The sequence below is a fragment of the Rhincodon typus genome, chromosome 5 (genome assembly GCF_021869965.1).
Source record: "Rhincodon typus isolate 14 chromosome 5, sRhiTyp1.1, whole genome shotgun sequence".
In the NCBI taxonomy this organism is placed as follows: domain Eukaryota; kingdom Metazoa; phylum Chordata; class Chondrichthyes; order Orectolobiformes; family Rhincodontidae; genus Rhincodon; species Rhincodon typus.
Genome location: NC_063336.1, coordinates 118,035,280 through 118,055,696, shown reverse-complemented (window position 1 = coordinate 118,055,696; position 20,417 = coordinate 118,035,280). Strand labels below are relative to the sequence as shown.

The 20,417-nt window shown below is 41.6% G+C and overlaps 1 protein-coding gene across 7 annotated transcripts in view; it reads left to right on the top strand.

Moving 5' to 3' along the window:
• dnmt3ab (DNA (cytosine-5-)-methyltransferase 3 alpha b) overlaps nucleotides 1–20,417 on the top strand; it is a 115,960-nt gene that overhangs the window by 55,336 nt on the left and 40,207 nt on the right. For 5 of the 7 annotated variants that reach the window (XR_007262078.1, XM_048596634.1, XM_048596633.1 and 2 more), the window contains 3 exons: nucleotides 2,242–2,332; nucleotides 8,610–8,758; nucleotides 12,745–12,830. Coding sequence is in view for 6 of the 7 variants with exons in the window: in XM_048596634.1 (XP_048452591.1) it covers nucleotides 2,242–2,332; nucleotides 8,610–8,758; nucleotides 12,745–12,830 (326 nt within the window). In the remaining variant the exon portion in view is untranslated. The remainder of the gene's footprint in view (nucleotides 1–2,241; nucleotides 2,333–8,609; nucleotides 8,759–12,744; nucleotides 12,831–20,417) is intronic. The other 2 variants (XM_048596637.1, XM_048596635.1) reach the window with 1 other exon arrangement.

The window sequence follows — 20,417 nt, the reverse complement described above, 5'->3', positions numbered from 1 at the left end:
CGCTTGGGAATGCACAAGACTGATAAGTTGCAGTTTGTATGCAGTATGTCATGTTTTGCTTTATAAATTTGAAATATGTATTTTGTGTTGGCTTTTGTTTTTAGCTTGTGGCCAAGCAGGTGCTATGATGGTCACTGATAGAGAAGTGTGGGTATGGTGTGGAACTCACTGAATGGGGAATTGGAATTGCAATTAACTGTTTTCAACTTGGATGAGTTCTTTAAGGAGAGCCCAGGCAAAATGGAGCTCTCTGGATTGTCTCTTGCCTTCATCTTCCTCCTTAGGCTGTACTGCTCACTAAAGTGGTTGTTGGCAAAGATTGTCCCTTCACGGTAATAAGGTTGTGCACTGTTGTTATGGACCAGACCAAACCCCTTCAAAACATGTCAAGGAGATAGTTTAACCAATTAAATTGCATATGGAAGTCAATGCCTGACAATTGCCTTTAAAATGAGAAAAAGTTAACGTCTGGACAATCAGATTAAAGCAAAATGCACTTTATTCATATACTATAGTTAAAATACAAACAAAATAAAGAAAGGAAAATAATTGGTTTAACTGTAACTATTGAAATACTTAACAAAATAACAAACTACTCATTAACTGTTTCAATATCATAAATCCCATAATCGCACCCTTGGCAAAGACAAATTCAGTAAAATAAATTGTCTCACATGTAATACTTGCAGCAGGAAGAGAACCCCAGCTTTTAGCTGTATCAGAGAGAGGAAGAAAGAGCTTCCATATCCAGTTTCAAGACCCCAGCAACTGCAGAAAACTAAAACTAAAACTAAAGTTCTGGTTCTGTGGGAGGTTGACCCCACCCAGTCTGTCTGTTCCAATTTTTAAAATAAACCCAAGCCCTTACAGTTCTGAGGAGGGGTCACCAGACCCAAAACGTTAACTCTGTTTTTTCCTTCACAGATGCTGCCAGACCTGCTGAGCTTTTCCAGCAACTTTGTTTTAGTTCCCTCACAAGCTGTTAACTTCATTGGTTTGAAGTAGACCACTCAAACCTCTGTCTCAACCTCTCTTCACAAAAACAAGGAAAAAATTTACCTCTGCAAGCCATGGTATCATCAGAGAACCAAGCAGCAGATGATAACAGAGCTTGTCAGGAGCAGTGCAGGGAGCAGAGCTGTTGCATTAGAGCTTTGCTGGTCCTCTCTTTCATATTTTATATGGCCATGTGACTGGATAAAGTGTGCGCTGACCAAATGCGTGCTAATTACACACCAGAGTCATCAAGTGTATCATCAGTGGACAATCTTTTGTCCCTCGGTTGGCACCTTTTGGTTTGCCATGTTGGCTCAATTTCAGAATGGTGATGACTGAATGAATCATAACTGTGGTCAGTATACCAGGCGTTGACCTGCATAATTCATTTCCTACAGTCACACTGCAGCTGGATAGTAAGAGAGGGATTTTCAGTTTGGTTCTGGTTCAGGGCAGAGTCAATGTGTGGTGCTTCCAAATGAGCACAGTGGCTCACTGGTTAGCACTGCTGTCTCACAGCGCCAGGGACCCGGGTTCAATTCCAACCTCACGGGACTGTGTGTGGAGTTTGCACATTCTCCCCATGTCTGTGTGTGTTTCTTCTGGGTGCTCTGGTTTCCGGTCCGAAGATGTGCACATGAGGTGGATTGGCCATGCTAAATTGCCCATAGTGTCTAGGTTAGAAAATGCAGGGATAGGGTAGAGGCTGGATCTGGGTGGGATGCTCTTCGGAAGGTTGATGTGGACTCGACAGGCCGAATGGCCTGCTTCTACACTGTAGGAATTCTACGATGTATGGTTTTAGCCTTGAACTGAAGTGGAATACTGATTTTAGACAGTGCTGCTCACTGATTAATCTCATGATTTGCAAGCTCCATGTACTTTCAGCAGTCATATTCACTGTTTGTGCTTTAACTCGTGCATCAATGTGACATCCCACAATCGTGTATACACCACCGTGAACCCCATTTGGAAATTCTAAGGGCACTCATGGAGCCAAAACAAAGGATGCTAACAAGTCCAGTTGCTTCACAGCCTGTCACATGAGCATACTTCTTGTTTGAACCAAAAGAACTGTTAATCTGTGACAGACACTCAGAACATCAGAGACCAGAAAATGATTCATGTGTTAGTACAATAATTTACTCTGCCATTATAAATTAAACTGACATTTAGCTGTGGTACTTAAGTGACCACTCAGTAACTGTGTCTTGAAGTTGTGCTAAAATTATATTTTTCCTTCAGCTACTAGAATGGGGACCATTTGACCTGGTGATTGGTGGAAGCCCCTGCAATGATTTGTCCATAGTGAATCCTGCCAGGAAAGGACTTTATGGTGAGCAACTTGTATAATTGTTACTATTCCCATTTGTCAATCATATTCTTCACCCAACTGTTTCAACTCATTGGTATTGTATTAGCTGCTTTCCAGGCACTGCATCATTTTCTTCATTTTGCTTGATGTTTAGCTTTTTGATCCAGACATTTTTGTGCTGGCACAATTAGGTTGTATTTCCGGGGAATAATGAGAGTCATTCTTTACTTTTATAGTTTGAGTACCTAAACCTACTAAAAGAGACTTTGATCCTGTCAGTTGGTTTAAGATTTTTATCCAGTCCCAGAGATGAGCATGCAGTGGTTCAAGCAAATGTGCCACCAGTTTCATTTCAAGCCACTCCAGGTGGCAGACAATTGCTTTATTGCTGTAACAAATCCAGAAATTGCTGGAGAAACTCAGCAGGTCCGGCAGCATCAATGGAGAGAAAACAGAGTTAACGTTTCAAGTCCAGTGACGCTTTTTCAGAACTGATAGCAGCTAGGAGAAAGGTGTATGTATGCTGAAGTCAGGGGCTGGGGGTGTAAAAGGAGTGAGTGCATAGGTGGAGATGGAACCCAGAGAGAGAGAGAGGAAATAAAACGACAGGTCAGCAGATAAAGGGATGGTTTATAGTAAGCCACGTAAGGAGAAAAGCTGATAATGGGAACCATACGTAAGTGAAAATGGGTAGGTTGTGCTGAAAGCAGCCCATTATCACAACAGGGCCTGGGGTGTGGGGCTCAGTAAAGGACATGAAAGTGTTCAGGCTCTAATTATTAAAGCCAGTATTGAGTCCTGAAGGCTGCATGATCCCCAAGTGGAAAATGAGGTGCCGTTCTTCTAGCTTACACTGACATTCACTTGAGCACTGTAGCAAGCCCAAGACAGATGTTGGCCAGGCAACTGTAAGTTCGGTGTCACTTTTGTGGATAGAATGTAGGTGTTCCACAAAGCGCTTGAGCAATCTGCGTTTCTTCTCCCCAGTGTAGAGGGAGACCACATTGTGAGCAGTAGACTATAATACTATAGCCTCAACTGAGTGAACTGCAAGTAGATCGCTGCTTCACCTGGAAGGTGTGCCTGAGGCCTTGGGTGGTGAGGAGGGAGGAAGTAAACAGGCAAGTGTTACACCATCTGCGTTTGCTGACAAATGTGATGTGGGAGTATGTTAGAAGTGGAGGAGGAGTGGACCAGGATATCTATTGGAGTAGATATTATTTCAGTAAGCACAGTGAAAAATCAGATGCTTTAGTTAAAATAAACTGCTGATAATGTATATCACCTAGAATTACTGATGTTTCCTACTTGGAAGGTAAATTCAATAGCCCTGAAAAAAGTGGGCATGGAGATTGCAATGGGGCAAGCAATTATGCACTTTGCTTCCAATGCAGTCCAATTGCCAAGTTCAAGCTGCCTGCTGTTTACCATAATTGCAGCTTACAGCCAGTGTTGAACACACTGGGTATCTGTTGGTATCATCACTGGGCCCAATATTGAGAGGCTGGCACCAATTAAAAGGTTGCCTGCCCACCGAGCCTGAAACAATAATGGCTGAGTCCAGCCTTCCAGACCTAACTGCTGTTCAAGGTCATCCTCGGTATCCATCTGCTGTCTCTGCTCCTGAAGGTCAGCAGCCTCCTACCAGCCTAGATGCTGCCATAATAAAGTGATCCAGCCAGAATATCCCTTGTTGTTCTGTATCCCAGTGGCCTGCTCTACCACACTTTGACAAGCAGCTTGACTTTAATTGTATGTATGCAATCTGACGCAAGGCTTCCTTCTGGATTTCCACACTGGCTATTGTAGTTGGTACAGTGCCTCAGAATGAAGACATCATGATCGCTGCCAAGGTGTATGGCACTGGACTGTTTGATTTGTTGGAATATGCACACCGACTAGATTGGAATAATTTCAGTTCTGGTATATTAGAAAGATTACACATGGTGTCTGCATTCAATGTCACCCTGCACATCGAAAGCCTGTAAATCTTGTGAAACTACATATTCATTGCCCTTGCTGCTCTTTCTGGATGGTGTCAGTGAATTCCTTTACAAAGTAATTATAGTCGACATTGCAAATATCTTCAGCTCAAACTTCAAAGAACCTGATACATGGAAAGGTAATGACCAAGGTGAGTTTTGTGCTCTGTACCTCCAATGCCAGTATTCCACAGGTTACATCAATGTTATTGTTTAATCCAGTTCCTGATATAGCCAATTGTATGCTTTCGCTATATCAGATTTAGAATAAAAAGATCCAATAACCAGATTTCTTTAATAACACAAAATTGACTTTTGTTCTATCATAACTTTGTAACAAAGATGCAAAGCTTAAATTACAATTTTTAAAAATGAAAGCGTAAATGTTTACCCCTCTATAGTTATCCAAGGCAATAATCCACATACACATACCAGATAAAAGAAAGAAAACTGCAGAGATTCATTTTGAGCAAAAAAAATGACTTCTGGTGAATAACGGCGAGTTCTTGAAAGAATAAAGGCTAATATGGGAACAACTCAAATAGCTGTTAATCTGACATTCTGGCACGCATAGGCCACTAGACAGGTGCCGTCATCTCTCATACTTTGGCAGATGCAGCTTCTTCAAGAAGCCCGGTATTGCGAGGTCTTCCAAATGCACCTCATTAGGACAATTGGGTTTCACACTGGATTCTCAATAAAAAAAGGTATTTCAGAAAGACAGGGAAATAATCTAAGCAATCTTTTCCTCATCTGAAAACAAACAAGACAAACCTTCAACTGGCATGTGAAACTTTGTTCAAACACAAACTAGCTCCCTGGCAGTCATAAAACCCAGGCAGGTGACCTCCAGCAAACAAATCTAGCAATGCCCATTGTGCCTGCACCAGTTTTATTACCTTGTGCCAATCTCCTGCTTTTTCCTATATCTCTGCTCACCATTTCTATCCACATAGTCAGTGCCCTTTCACACTGAACGGCTGCAAAAATGTGAGGAACAGCGTCTTTTTTACGTATCACATTCATAGAATTACATATCTAGAGTGGATTACTTGAATTTCTGGAGATCCACCACTATTACAATAGATGTGGGTGCACGTGCAACTGATTCAGCTGCCGATACGCACCAATCCAATCTTGTCCTTGTCGTCCTTCATCATAACAGATTGCCTTGTTCTTCATACTGCTGTCTGTGGCTGATGTAATTTTACTGAGAAATTGTGGCTACTTGAAACAAGTAACTGTTAAATTAAGGGCTGCAGAATTTGGCAGTGCTGCATCTGTAAATTCAGCATACCGGTGCCATTTTGAGTCCAAAATAGTATCTGCACACACTTTAGGTGAAGAAGGTGTTAGCACACATGGAGCATGCGCTAGAAGCACTAACATCAGTGTGTACCACTGATTTGATTTGACTGAACCCACTTTTACCTGAACGCTCCAACTGATCCTGTCATACAGCTGAGCCTGTGTTCAGCCACAGGATAGAATCACCACTCTTACTATTTATGAGAGAGGTCAAGGAGGGTGAGGAAGGTGACTGTGGCCTTGAATCCTAATGTATCTGGCTCCTTCCAGGTTGGATCAGGAAATATTTGCAGCATCTTACAGTTTGGTGTTCTCTGTTGCAGTAAGCAATGTCTCAGCAGCTCTCTATTCAAGTGCTGCTTCAATTTAATTGTCTCTTGCTAGTAAAAGGCAGATGGAGGATGTTGCTTTATGAAGATTACAGGATTCCCCATGGTGCTGGATGCCAATCACTGACACAAGTTCCTTTGTGATTAGAGTGTGTCAGCTCAGATAGACAGCAATGGAAAGCGATTCCAATCCCTCAATGTCCAGCTGATGTCTGATTATACTCAGCAAATTGAGCAGGTCAGTGCCCAGTTACCTGGTTGCTGTAAATAATGTATTTGTTGTGTAGCAATCCATTGTTCCATCTGCATTTGAACCCATAATAAGCCAGAGGGTTGCTACAGGGCGACAAGGTCTATCCACTACTAACCACATGGCTTTTGACTATGGTGTACAACCCAGTTACACGGGCAGCATGCCAATAACAGAACACATGGAGTCACACAGAAAGTCTTGGAACAGACGACTTAGAGTGTCTGAACAACTATTCTGCTCCCTGGACTTGGACGTATACTCGGTAAATTTGTTGCATGTCACAATTTGTTCTGTTCTGCCAAATCCTGCACGTTCTCACCATCATGTATTTCCCACACGACTGCAAAGCTGCAGGAACAAGAAGGGAGGGGACAACAAATACCATCCCTGTCTAGCTAGGCTACCCAAAATCAGCTCATCTAACTGTGGTACCGATGATTGCAAATCCCAATTCTCTCTTCACCTTTGCTCTGTTATTGACCATCACAGTACTCTCTTGGTAACAATACTGAGATAAAGGTCAATATAAAACAAACATGCCAAACCAACTGTAGCAAACAAACTATTCAATATTCAACCAGTCACCCTTGTACACTCACTTTGTTGCTGTTTTCAATGTGCCTTTGCCTGACCTGATGCCACTACATACTGCCACATCAGTAGCTGCAGATTGCTGGTTGATGGTCATCAGTAAGTGCAGAGTAGCAGGGATGGAAGGCCTCTTAGAGAGTGTCCACAGTGTCTGTGTCACTCTGCCAACACAGTGCCTCAAAAATCTACTTGTGTTGTAAGACAGATTACTGGACTGGTGTGATACACAGCCTGCAAGCCTCTATGCACACTAGTATGTGAAGCTGTGATGACAGCAGTCTTACCTTTCCTGACTTCAGTCTGAGCTTTCACTGTACTGGCGTATGGGGTAAATGCTGTTTTCACTGCAATGGAAGCTGTGATATTGGCCACCAGACACTCTGTGTTTAGATGCTAATGGATTTGTTCAGCACCTCCTCAGCTTTTAAGCTGTGCACACAGCCTGTGCTAAATTGGAGTTGAATCTTCCATACATCCCAGTGGTGCAGCAGAACTCATGTGAAAACTTATCCTCCAGCAACATGGCACCGGTGTCACTCTAGTCTGCTGCTATGGCTGCAAGACTTTCTTGCCCAATGTCTGTTCATGTGTTTGTCCCATATGTCTGTTATTGTCTGAAGTGTGTGCTGTGTCAGTATCAGAGCTGGTGGCTGTAAGTCTCAGTAGATTATTTCTTCTTCCTCAGTGTCTCCCCGGAACTCCTATCTCCTCCTCTTCCACCAGCTCCTGGGGAGTTTGCAGTTCTTGGGTGTCAGAAAGGAGTCAGAAGCATACGGTAGTTGTGTAGGGAAGAAGAGGAAGACACTCATTCTTACTTCAGTGTTGGTGACCACTGTTGTCTCCACTGTTTTAAGAATATGCTAACATTAGGTTTAGAGCCCCTTACAATTAGCTGCTACTGCCTTGGGTCTGCTCACTGTCATATTGTGCTGCCAGTGTTTTAGCTCTCAACAACCGTCTGCAACCTATTCCAGCACCTGCTTCAGTCTCTGTGCAAATCTCCTTCAAGTAGTGTAGGATAGATAGCTTTAAATACTGCCCGTGCTTCTCGATTTTGCACACTCTGCTCAGGTGTGTAGACATTCAGTAGCTTAGTTAATTCTGGCTGCAGGCAAAATAACATAAAAATAAAAAAGCAGCACAATGTTTGTGAGATAGCAAGCACTGCAGATGCTAGAGTCAGAGACAATACAGTGTAGACCTGGAGGAACACAGCAGGCCAGGCAGCGTCAGAGAAGCAAGAAAGTTGATGTTTCAGGTCAGGACCCTTCTTCAGAAATGGGGAGGGGGAAGGGAGCTCAGAAATAAATAGAGAGAGGAGGGATGGGGCTGGGGAAGGTAGGTGGGATGGCGATAGGTGAGTGCAGGTGGGGAGTGGTGGGGATTGGTCAGTGGGATGGATAGGTGGGAGAGAAGATGGACAGGTTGTGTCAGGTCAAGGAGGCAGGGATGAGTGGGACTATTGGTCATGGGATGAGGCTGGGGGTGGAGAGATTTTAAAACTGGTGAATTCCATGTTTAGGCCATCAGGCTGTAGGGTCCCGAGGTAGAATGTGAGGTGCTGCTCCTCCAGTTCGCGTGTGGTGTCATTGCGGCACTGCTGGAGGCCCAGGATGGACATGTCACCCAAGGAGTGGGAGGGGGAGTTAAAATGATTCGTGGCCGGAAGGTGTTGTCGGTTGTCACATACAGAGCGCAGATGTTTGTGCTTGTCGACACTGGGACAATGGACATGAGTTAATCGTGTCAGCTGCTACCATGCCAGTTTTTCAGTTCTTAAAGTTTTACAGCCAAGGACATTTTTCACTGTGTGTTATACCCTGTTTACTTCACAGAGGGCACAGGCCGCCTGTTTTTTGAGTTCTACCGTCTTCTCCATGAAACAAGGCCTAAAGAAGGAGACAACAGGCCATTCTTCTGGTTGTTTGAAAACGTGGTGGCAATGGGAGTTAGTGATAAGAGAGATATCTCCCGCTTTCTGGAGGTGAGTTTCTTCAAACAAAGAACTTTAAATAGAAAAAGCAATTTTCTTAAACACTATCCCCAAAGTCCTGAAAAAGACATGTAATTCATGAAACCAGAATTTGTCCAAATGTCAATTTCTTATACTTATACTTCGTATCTTTCATCTTTGCTGCAACCGAATCTGAATTATATTGCATACCAGTTAAGATAAATACTTGGTATATTTTTTCAGCATCTATGATGTTGTATTAGCAGACTTCAGGAAGTGTTCAAGCTATTCAGTCTCTCAGTAGATGTCTTGTGGATGCTACAGAAAGGCATTAGAAAGAGATAAAGCCGCTGCAGAAAGTATGCAGATCTTTAGAGTTTTGCTTCAATGCAACTGGGGGGAATCACATTATTTTGAAGTATAATTTGTCCAAAATATCAAGAACTCATTCCATTGCTTGCATTCTATTTCGATCAGAATTGAAGTGTGCACTATTACTATGACCTCTGTGGAAGTAGAAATGATGTGTGTGAGGAACAAGGTCAGTCCCTTTATGAAATCAGAAATGTCCATCGGAAGGGGGAAAAAAGCAGCAATTACATTAATAACTTCTGGACACAGAAAAAACTCTGAGAATGTGTCTAATTAGATGGATTCGTGCCTCTTACTACTTTTTGAATTCTGTCAACTAATGATGCAATGTTACAAGTGCCATCAGTTTGGCAAGCTTTCATCATATTGGAACTCTCAAAAAATTACCCAAATCTCCAATTTGTAAAGTTTCAATTTTACCTGAATTTTGAAAGTTTTATGTTACATTCAAGCAACAAGGTATCCAAAGTGAACAATGCAGTGTGATGGGTCTGATAATTCTTCATTAAACATTTATTTTGCTACAATGGACTGGCTGCTTTCTGGTAGTAAATAATGTTCTCTCTATTGAGAAGCACTTTCTGAAATCTGCTACATATAAGCCCAGATTTTCCAGTGGCCAGATAATTGTTTTCCAGTGTAGTTAAGAGTTGAAGGATTCCATGAAGGGATTGCCGAGGAAATTGAAAATTCTGCTGTGCAACCCCCCAACGCTTGGAACCCTCTGAAAGTATCCATTTAAATCGGAAAATTTGTGGTGTTTCTCTGGAGTTAAATAAGTAGTTACTCAGGAAGTATTACACTATTAAAAGCAATCTATCTCCTGAGTAACTGCAAAATTGACCCACAACTCAGCTCACTCACTGACAACCATAGCTCACCCTCACCTGCAGCATATCAAACCCTGACTCAACTCAAATGAGAACAGGCCCAACCCACTCAGCCTCTCCTCATAGGAAAATCCCTCTATACCTAGATTATCTTACTGGACTTTCTCCAGACGGCCTCTAATGCCGGTAAAAAGAAGACCAAACCTGTTCATAGTATTCTAGTCTAATTCGTGCACGGCTTTGCCGTTGCAAGTGCACATTTAAATACTGTTAAATGTTCTGAGGTTTTCTGCCCCTGCACCCTTACAGACAGTGAGTGCCTGATTCGCAGTACCCTCTGGGTGAATAAATCTTTAACATCCCCTCAACCTCCTGACCCTTCCCTTAAATCTACGCTCCCAGTCACTGATCCATTCACTAAGGGGAGAAGTTTCTTCCTGTCTACCTTATCTATGCGTCTCTGAACAGCCAGCCTAGTTATGACTGGTATTGAACGACTACAGTCCCTTGCTCTATGGATATTATATTCCAAACTTTTGCCTAACCTGTCTACATCCCTCTGTAGACTCTTTGTCATCCTCAATACTTGCCTTCCTACATATCTTGTGTCATCTACAAACCTAACCATTATACATTCACTGCCCTCAACCAATAGTGGCCCCACTAATCCCTGTGGTACTTCAATAGTTAAAGGTTCCTATTCTAAAACTGCCATCTTCTCTACTTTTTGTTTTTTATTAGTTACCCAATCGTCTATCCATGCTAATATATTACCCCAACAAGGTAGACTTTTATTAAATAGTGCAGTACCTGATGGAATGACTTTTGGAAATTAAGTATTTTATATCTACTAGTTCCTCTTTATCCACCTTGCTTGTTACCCCCCTCAAATATTTCTAATAAATTTGTCAGATATGACTTCCCTTTCTTGATGCCATGCTGACCTTGCATGATTATTGATTAAAATACTGCTAAATGCTCTGCTTTTACATCCTTTATAATATTCTAACATTTTCCCAACAACAGACATTAAGCTAACTGGCCTATAGTTACCTATTTTGGTCTCCTTCCTTTTTTAAGTAAAGGTGTTACATTAGCAGCTTTCCAATCCTTTGGGATATTTCCAGAATCTAAGGATTCCTGTAAAATTCTTACCAATGTATCCATAATCTTATTTGATATTTCCTCTAATAACATAGAATGCAGCCTGCTAGATCCAGGGAACTTGGCGCCCTTTAGCCCCATTAGTTTCCCTTGTATTGGCTCTTGAATTAATTTCCTAGCCCCACCTTTTGCTCTTTGAATATTTACTGTTTTTAGAATATTGTTGTCTCCTATTGTGAAGACTGACATAAAATATTTATTCAGCTCCTTTTTCCTGGTTCAATTTATTGGTTCTTCATTATTATTTCCCAAGTATAATTCTGTATGGGATCCATGTTCACTTCAGTCTCTTTCTTCAATTTACATATTTAAAGAAGCTCTTACTTTTTTTTGTATTACTTCTAATTAACCCTCAAAGTTTGTTTTCCATTTCCTTTTTTATTGATCATCTTTTGTTGACTTTTAAAACTTTTGAACTCTGGCTTACCATTTGCTACATTATATGTTTTCTTTTCTTTCGGTTTGATACCATCCTTGCCTTCCTTGATTAACCATGGATGGTTTAATCCACTTATTAGAATCCTCCTTCCTCAGTGGGATATATCTTTGCTCTGGACATGTGCTATGTTCTTAAACGTCTGTGATTGTTCAGCAACCATCTTTTCTACTAAACGCATTTCTCAGTTCACTCCATCCAACTCTGCCTCATTCCTTTGTGGTTACCTTTATTTAAATATCTGACTCAAGTTGCTCACTCTGGAACCGAGTTGAGGTAACTATTTCCTATTTCCTAGGGGATCTTTTACTCCAACATCATTAATTAATTCTAACTCATTATCCATCGCCAGATATAAAATATCCTGATGCCTAGTGGGATCCACAACATTACTGTTTTAGTAAACTGTCCCATAGACACTCTGAATGCTTCCTCATGGCTACCTCTGCCAGTTTGATTTTTGAAATCTGCATGAAGATTAAAGTTAGCTATGATTAACGTACTTCCTTTTTTACATGCCATCATTATGTCCTAATTTATTCTATCCTACAAAATAGCTACTGTTAGAGGCCTATAGACTACTCTCACCAGTGTCACCTTCCCTTGTTATTTCTTATCTCCACCCATATCGATTCAATATCTTCTGATCCAAGATAGTTTGTTGCCGTGGTACTTATTCCATCTCACAGTGACAAAGCTACCCACCACCCTTCATTCCTGCCTTTCGTATTTCGCTCCCAGCTTTTGATCTCCCCTTAACCAGATCTCCATAATGGCTATAAGATCATGCCTATTAACCTCTATTTGTGCTGTTAATTCATTAATTTTGTTCCAGATGCTGCACACATTTCAATGAAAAGCCATTAATTTTGCCTTTTATTCATTTTTCCCCTCTAATTCTATTTACTTTTTTAAAATGTTTGTATTCTCTGTCCCTTACTGTCCTACTCTGGGTATCATTATGTAATAAATCCCTGCAATGTTGTCTGATGAATCAAAAGTTATGGGGACAGCGTGGCAGATTTCGTGTTTTGCACTACCCACTGAAATGTCTATGCCAGGTACACAAATTGATAAAGGACCTTTTTTAATTTTCAAACAGGTCGTCTGGAATTTGGGGTAGGGGAGTGGGGTGAGAGAAGATTTCACTCGTGACATTAGATCATCCAGGTTTGTGAAATGAATATGCTCATCCTTTCCTCTTTTTCTGCCAGTGTAATCCTGTGATGATTGATGCCAAGGAAGTCTCTGCTGCCCATCGAGCCCGGTACTTCTGGGGTAACCTTCCTGGTATGAACAGGTTGGTGAAAGAAGGGTGAGGGGCCCATGCTGAACATGACACAGTGAGACTCAGAAGAGTATTCCGTCAGTGAGCATAGAGTTTCTTTAGATATCCTTAGACTCACTGTTCGATCCCACCGTGCTTCTGTTTGCAATCTACTTACATTGTGATTGGTTAACAGGATGAAACACGTTTATTGGTTTTTCCTATTTCTGTGAAGAATTTTTAAATCTACAGTGTATTCTAACAAAAAACTGGTGAAATGTGAATACAATCTGAAATGACAGCGCAGAAACTAGAAACTATTAACTTTCTTTTAGAGATGGATAAACCCTTGGTGCACTAAAGTTAAGCAATTCTAAATTGTCAATGTCTTGTACCTAACCTTTGGACCTGACTTTAATTTTATTCTTCATTTTCAATTCCAAAAGCACAGTGATATCAGTTTAGCCTCATAGGTATGTTTGTAGTAAACAGCTGAAGAAGACCTTAAAACCAAGCATAGGTTCTGAACCTCACTCATGTTCACTGCAAATAATCCACTATCTAAAACATGGCCAACAATTGCCACCACTACATTCTGCTGGTTTTCATGGGGAACCTTATAGCTTTATGAAAAGCTAATATTGCAGATGGTGTACACTGGTGAAGTAATTGTATAAAGTCAGCTGCCTTCCCTCTTTCAGGAAAGATCATCTGACGGAAGAGTAAAAAATGTGTAGATTGAGGATGAGTGCATATTTTACTAATTCTCTACAACCACCTAATCCAGAGCCAATACAGGCACTAAAAATACTCAGACCTAAATTTCAACACTACTAGTACATGTATTGTGACATTTTAGTGTGATCCACTTCGAATGGCTTAAAGGGGACAATGCTGCTCAACAACACAATGAGCAGATATAATAAGAATTGGGTAGATTACAATATCAATCAGCATTGAACCTTGGTTTGATGCCAGTGTTGCCCATTTTGGAGCTTAACATTCAAATTAGCATCATCACTGAAATAAAAGAGATGAACACACCCTCAGCAGCAAGAAGGATCACTTAGCCACTCTATTTAAAGGGATCATCAAATAAGTTCTGAAGAAGGGTCACTGGACCTGAAGTTAACTTTGCTTTCTCTCCACAGATGTTGTGTGACCTGCTGAGTTTTTCCAGCAATTTCTAATCTTGTAGCACCAGATTAGTGAGGAAGATGTAAAAGGGGCCTGAGGGGGAGCTTTTCTACACAGAGGGTGGTTCGTATGCGGAATGTACTGCCAGAGGAAGTGATAGATGCAGGTCCAATTACAACATTTAAAAGACATTTAGACAGGTACATGAATAGGAAAGGTTTAGGGGGATGTGGGCCAAACACAGGCAAGTGAGACTAGTTTAGTTTGGGAAACTTGGTCAGAATGGACAAGTTGAGCAAAAAAGGTCTGTTTCCCTGCTGTTTGATTTTATGACTCTAGTGCCTGACTGATTTCTTCCAGCTGCGTTTGAGCTTGAAAAGGATTTTATGTGTTCACAAAAAAATGGAAAGATTTACAGCGTAGGATGAGGCTTTTTGGAAAGCACTGTAATTGTGCTAAAATTTACAGGGAGCAGAGTGCAGGTACTGATCAGCTTTATCCTGAATTAAAGGGATTCTGCATAAACTACTTGCTGTAAAGATGTGGTTCCAAAGTATGGATTCTCCCCAGGAAACAATATGACCGGGAGAATAAGTAAGGATAACATGGAATACGGCAAAGTGATGCAAGAAAAGAGGGTTTTTTTAAATTATTCACAGGATTTTGGCATCACTGGCTAGGCCAGCATTTATTGCCCATCCCTAATTGCCCAGAGGGCAGTCAAGAGTCAACCACATTGCTGTAGGTCTGGAGTCACATGTAGGCCTGACCAGGTTATGATAGCAGTTTCCTTCCCTATAAGGACATGAATGAACTAGATGGGTTTTTTCCTGACAATTGACAATGGATTTATGGTCATCATTAGACTCTTAATTCCAGATTTTTACTGATTTCAAATTCCATTGTTTGCCATGGCAGGATTCGCAACCACCCCAGAACATTACCTGGGTCTCTGGATTAATAGTCTAGTGATAACACCACTAGGCCATTGCTTGGATGAGCTATCAGTTTGAGCTATACCCACCCAGTATGTACAAACAGTTTACCTTAATGAATGACTACAGCAACAAGTTCATGTCATAAAATATTCCAAAACATTTCCAAGTGTTATTAAAGACCATTTGACACTGAGCTGTGTAGGAGATAGTCAATGTGACAGATTTGAAATTATGATTTTAGGGATGCAGCTCCAGAGTTTGAGACCTTGGCACTGGGTTAGTGTCACTATTGGATCTGCATTGCAGAGCCTATTTTTGTGTTCTGATCATTCTGAATAACTTGAAGTTCCAAGAGACTGGCTTGAGATGTGTGGAGGTGATGCCTCTCTTGGGAACCTGACTTTGGCAGTCAGATGGATAAGCTCAGGCTCAATGCAGGAGCAGAAACCTGGAGAAGCAGGAATGTAAAAATGTGGCCTCATTTTGTGGGGTCTGGGAATGGAACTAATCCCATAATGCAAAATCCAGTAGATTTGTCGTTGGCTGCGAATTTCAGTCAGACAATGATGCAGAGAAACCAGAAAAGGCCACTCTACAGCTGCCACAAGAGACCAAACCAAAACAAGCATTGAACCAGCAGGAAGTAACACGAGGCCCAGCCTGAAGTTTCTGTACAGAGTTGACCTTACTGCAAATGGCTGGTAGCAGTGTTAGTGCATCTCCTCCTCTCTGTCAAATTATCACCGAGCTTAAGGTACTCATTCAGACAGACCTTTGCTCGAGGGATTATGGTGGCGATTCCATGTTAGACATGCTCAAGGTGATAGCTATGCTGAATTTCTATTTCACTAGTTCCTTGCAGAGCTTGATCAGGAATCTATATGTGATCTTACTTGCAACCTCATGCATTGGCAGAGACTTCAGAAAGCTTTCACAGACAGGGACAGCTCGGCTGAGGGTTCCATGAGTTTTTGGCCTCGGTATTCGTCTAAATACCAGTGAATGAAATCCTAATCAATGAAATCTCTCCTCAAAGAAAGATTGGTTTAATCCTTTTTTATGTTCCTGTATACATGCAGTGGTCACAAGAGGACGCTGTTACACTTCTGCTAACTTAATGAAAAAGTTAAATATGATCAATTTTCACACAATTTCTTCAAACATTCCCATGTTTTCCTTTATTCACAAATCAAATATAGTCACTGGTTTTCTGTTCCTAATGGGATATCTCCTTTCCCAACTCCGATCTATAGAACTTATGGAAAAACCTTGAACCATCCTCAACCAAGTCCAAGGAGTTTTCTCCAACAAGAATGATTTTGACCTTGACCTACTGTTGAATTTCCCATTTCATCAGTTACATCTGGTGTGAATGCTGAAAATCTGAAACAAACACACAAAATGCTGGAAAAACACAGCTGTTCTCTCTACAGATGCTGTGAGACCTGCTAAGTTTCTCAAGAAAACAAAGTTCACCAGGCAGTGATCTATTGATAATTGATATTTCTTCAGATTTGTATCTTACATTTGCTTACCAAGAGCTCATTAACAGTGTGTACTGTGTGTTCTGCTGCTCCTTTAGATGACACTGGAATTCAATGCTTTACATTGTTTGCACTCATGAATTGTGCAAACAAACAGGCATACTTTCTTCTGGGAACAGGTATACAGCATACAGACTACACAAACTATCTAGTTTTTGCCTATTGTTGTTTGATTCATCAGAAACCTCTCAATCCACTTTGAATGGCTGTTGATTAAAAAGAGTTGCTGTTGTCCTTCTCATTCTGCAAAACTGAATGTGCAGTCTCTCACAATATCTTGCTAGCAATTTTCATAGCTACAAAACATACCAATGATGGTTTCGTTTCTTCTGCTTTACAGATACTACACTGCTTCACTGTTTTCTATTTTCTATTGAAGTGTGGCTGCCAAAGATACCGCCTCCATAGACTGTTTGTCAAATCCATTCTAAGTCTAGATAATGAAGGTCACAGAGAAACTGTGATCTGCATTTTCTCAGTGATTACAACTGTCTTTCCATGTGGCACAGTCCTTATCAACTCATAATTCATTTTTGTGAATAGGAAATGGCCTGATTTCTAAATCCAACATCGAAGTTGGCCACCCATTTGTGATATCATGATACACCCTTGCCAACATGGGTCTCCATGACTTAATTATTCTTCCAATGTCATCTGCCAATGTGACTCGCAACTCACTGATATTAAGAAAAATACGTTGTCCCCGTTGGGCTCTACTCTGTGGATGAATGTAATCCAGACATCACTTCAGTATCACGATTATTCTCTCATCTGTATTTAATGTCATACATTATATTTTGTACTGATACAGAATCAGTAGCCATTTCTACATTTGGTACATTTGAGCTGCAGCTAGAACAGATACTAGGGACTTGGCTATGATCAGTTTCAATCTTGAAACTACAACTGCGCAAGTATCTATGAAATGTTCTTACTGCAGAGATCAAGCACAACACTTCACATTCTGAGCACAATTTTGTTCACCGGCATGGAGGCTGCAAGAGAAAATTCAATCTCTACTCCTACTATCCCGTAGGCCATAGCATTTGTTCCATATGGAAAAGGACCATATACAAACTTAATTTTTTTGACATGATAAGGATGATTTGTCATGATTTGGGGCTCACTGGAAGATGAGCTGAGAAGTGTTTTTGAGGTGTAGCACATTTCTTATTGCTTTAATGTTACCACTGGGAAGATATAACTCTTCATTGTCTACCCTGTGATTTAAATACCAAATAGAGATGTAAAACCTTGCAAATTTGTGTGCCTTCGCCTGGACTCCATTCTTATCCACCTCCACCCTTCAGCCTATCACCATACATGTGCCTGGAGCTGAGCTAAGCAGGTCATCCAAATACCACACTACACCCTCAATTCCTTTCAAAATTTAGTTTATTACCAAAAGGGCTGAAGAAATGCAAAACAACAGCCTATAAAACCAAAAGTGACTCACGGGCTACGTTTTATGGGTGCAGTATTTCCTATACCCTGAGCAGAAACCCAGTCATCAGTCCAGCCTCTCAAAGCACAGTGATATTTGCTGGGATCGTCCAAATTGTTTCAGAATGGGACTTCTGCCCCCCTGCCCCCATCTGTATGGGAAGGTGTCCCATACTTAAGAGAGCTACTGTAAAATCTGATTGGCTGGCAGGTCTGTAGTTCGAACAGTTCCATGTTTAAACAGTGGTCATTGTTGACACTACCAGTAGTGCCTAGAAGATGACTAATCAATCTCAGACTTGAAGGTAAGTGTGAGATTTTGGGCTGGCCTGGCTGGTAGACTTCCAGCAAGAAGTGGAGAGGGGTAGGAATAGGGGTGGATTTGAGAGGGGTGGTTAAAGCTGGTTAAAGTCTGTATTGGGCGGTGAGAGATGAGATAATGTTCTCAGTCTCAAGTCCTTATACCCTTGAATCAGTTTGATAGTTTCATGAAAACATTTGTAGTACTTGTTGAGCACATCATATTGCATTGTGAATTTTGCTTCAAGATGAATAAGTTCCAGTTTAATTTGAGCACTGCTATCCAGTTTCTTTCTAACAAGGCCATTTTTCACCTTATAAAAGAATCTATTATTTTACACAGTGCTCATTATATGTGACTGGACCCAACAATAGCAGCATAACGACATTAGCAACTTTTCCAGATGATGTCAACTTTTCACATTGCTGGGCCTCAGAAATCATGCTAATTAATACGCGACTGTTAACCTCCATGTTTACAAGAGCTCCATCCAGTGATACTTGGACGAGGATGCCCTGCACAATACTGGAAGACATACCAAAAGGAAGAGATAGATTGGCAAATGCAAGAAAATATCCATCATTATGGCCTAGGTGCGGTTTGCCCCATTATGGTGCAGGTTTATTTTGTTCTGTTTATGACTACAAACTTTGCCTCCCCTTGGGACAATGGCCTAGTGATATTATCACTGGACTGTTAATCCAAAGACCCATCTAATATTCTGGAGATCCAGGTTCAATTCCCACCATGGCAGATGGTGGAATTTGGATTCAATGAAAATCTGAAATTCAGATTCTAATGAAGACCATGAATCCATTGTCGATTGGCAGGAAGAACCCATCTGGTTCGGGAATGTCCTTTAGGGAGGAGCACTGCCTTCCTTCCCTGGTCTGGCCTACATGTGACTCCAGAAAACAGCAAAGTGGTTGACTCTTAACTGCCCTCTGGACAATCACGAATGTGCAATTAAAAACTGGCCTAGCCAGCAACACCCTCATCCTGTGAATGAGTAAAAAAACAGTGCAGTTTATTTGGGATGGGTCAATACAGTGTGTAGAAACACAGCAGGTCAGGCAGCACCCGAGGAGCAGGAAAGTCAACATTTCGGGTTGTGTCTCTTCACAGGATTGGGGACGGGGAAGGGAAGTTGTTGACTTGCTCGCCGAGCTGGTTTCTTTTTGTTCAGACGTTTCGTCACCATGCTAGGCAACGTCAGTGAGGCCTCCGATGAAGTGATGTTATTCTACTCCACTTGGAATTTATACTGTCCGGTCCATTATGGTGACTAGTGTCATTTCAGGTTTTGTTCTGTATAAGTCTGTATATGAGGTCCAATTCTATATGTTTGTTGATTTGTATTCTGGGTTGAGAACCATGCCTCTAGGAATGCCAAGCCAAGCATAGACATGCACGGGAATTCCTAGAGGCATGGTTCTCAACCCAGAATGCAATCAACAAACATATAGAATTGGACCCCATATACAAACCCATACGGAACAAAACCAGAAATGACAGTACTCACCATAACGGACTGGAGAGTATAAGTTTCAAGCGGAGTAGAACAACATCACTTAATCGGAGGCCTCACTGATGACAGTACCTAGCATGGTGACGAAACATCTGAACGAAAACAAGCCAGCTCAGCGAGCAAGTCAACAACCTCACCTACAACCCGAGCTACAAATCTTTGCTAAAACCTTTAAAGAGGGAAGGGAGCTGGAAAGTAAATAGAGGGACGAGGGATGGGGCTGAGGAAAGGAAGGGGAGGGAGTATTGGAAATGGTCCAGGTGAATTTGAGGTTGGGATGAAAAGGTGTTGGTAAAATTGATGAACTGTTCAAGCTCCTCATGGGACCGCAGAAGGTGCTACACCTCCATCCAAGGCCCAAGACAAACTTTCCATATCCGATGGATTCACCTGTACATCCTCCATCCTGGTCTGTTGTATCCATTGTTCCCAATGTGGCCTCCTCTACATTGGTGAGACCAAGCACAGACTCTGTGACTGATTCGTGGAGCATCTGCGCTCTATACACTATAATCAACAACACCTTCTGGTTGTCAGCCATTTTAACTCCCCCTCCCACTCTCTTGGAGACATATCCATCCTGAGCCTCCTCCAGTGTCACAATGATGCCACATGCAAACTGGAGGAATAACTCCTCCTATTCCACCTCGGGAGCCTACAGCCCGATGGCTTCAATATACAATTCACCAGTTTCAAAATCTCCCCACCACCGGCCTCATCCCGTAGCCA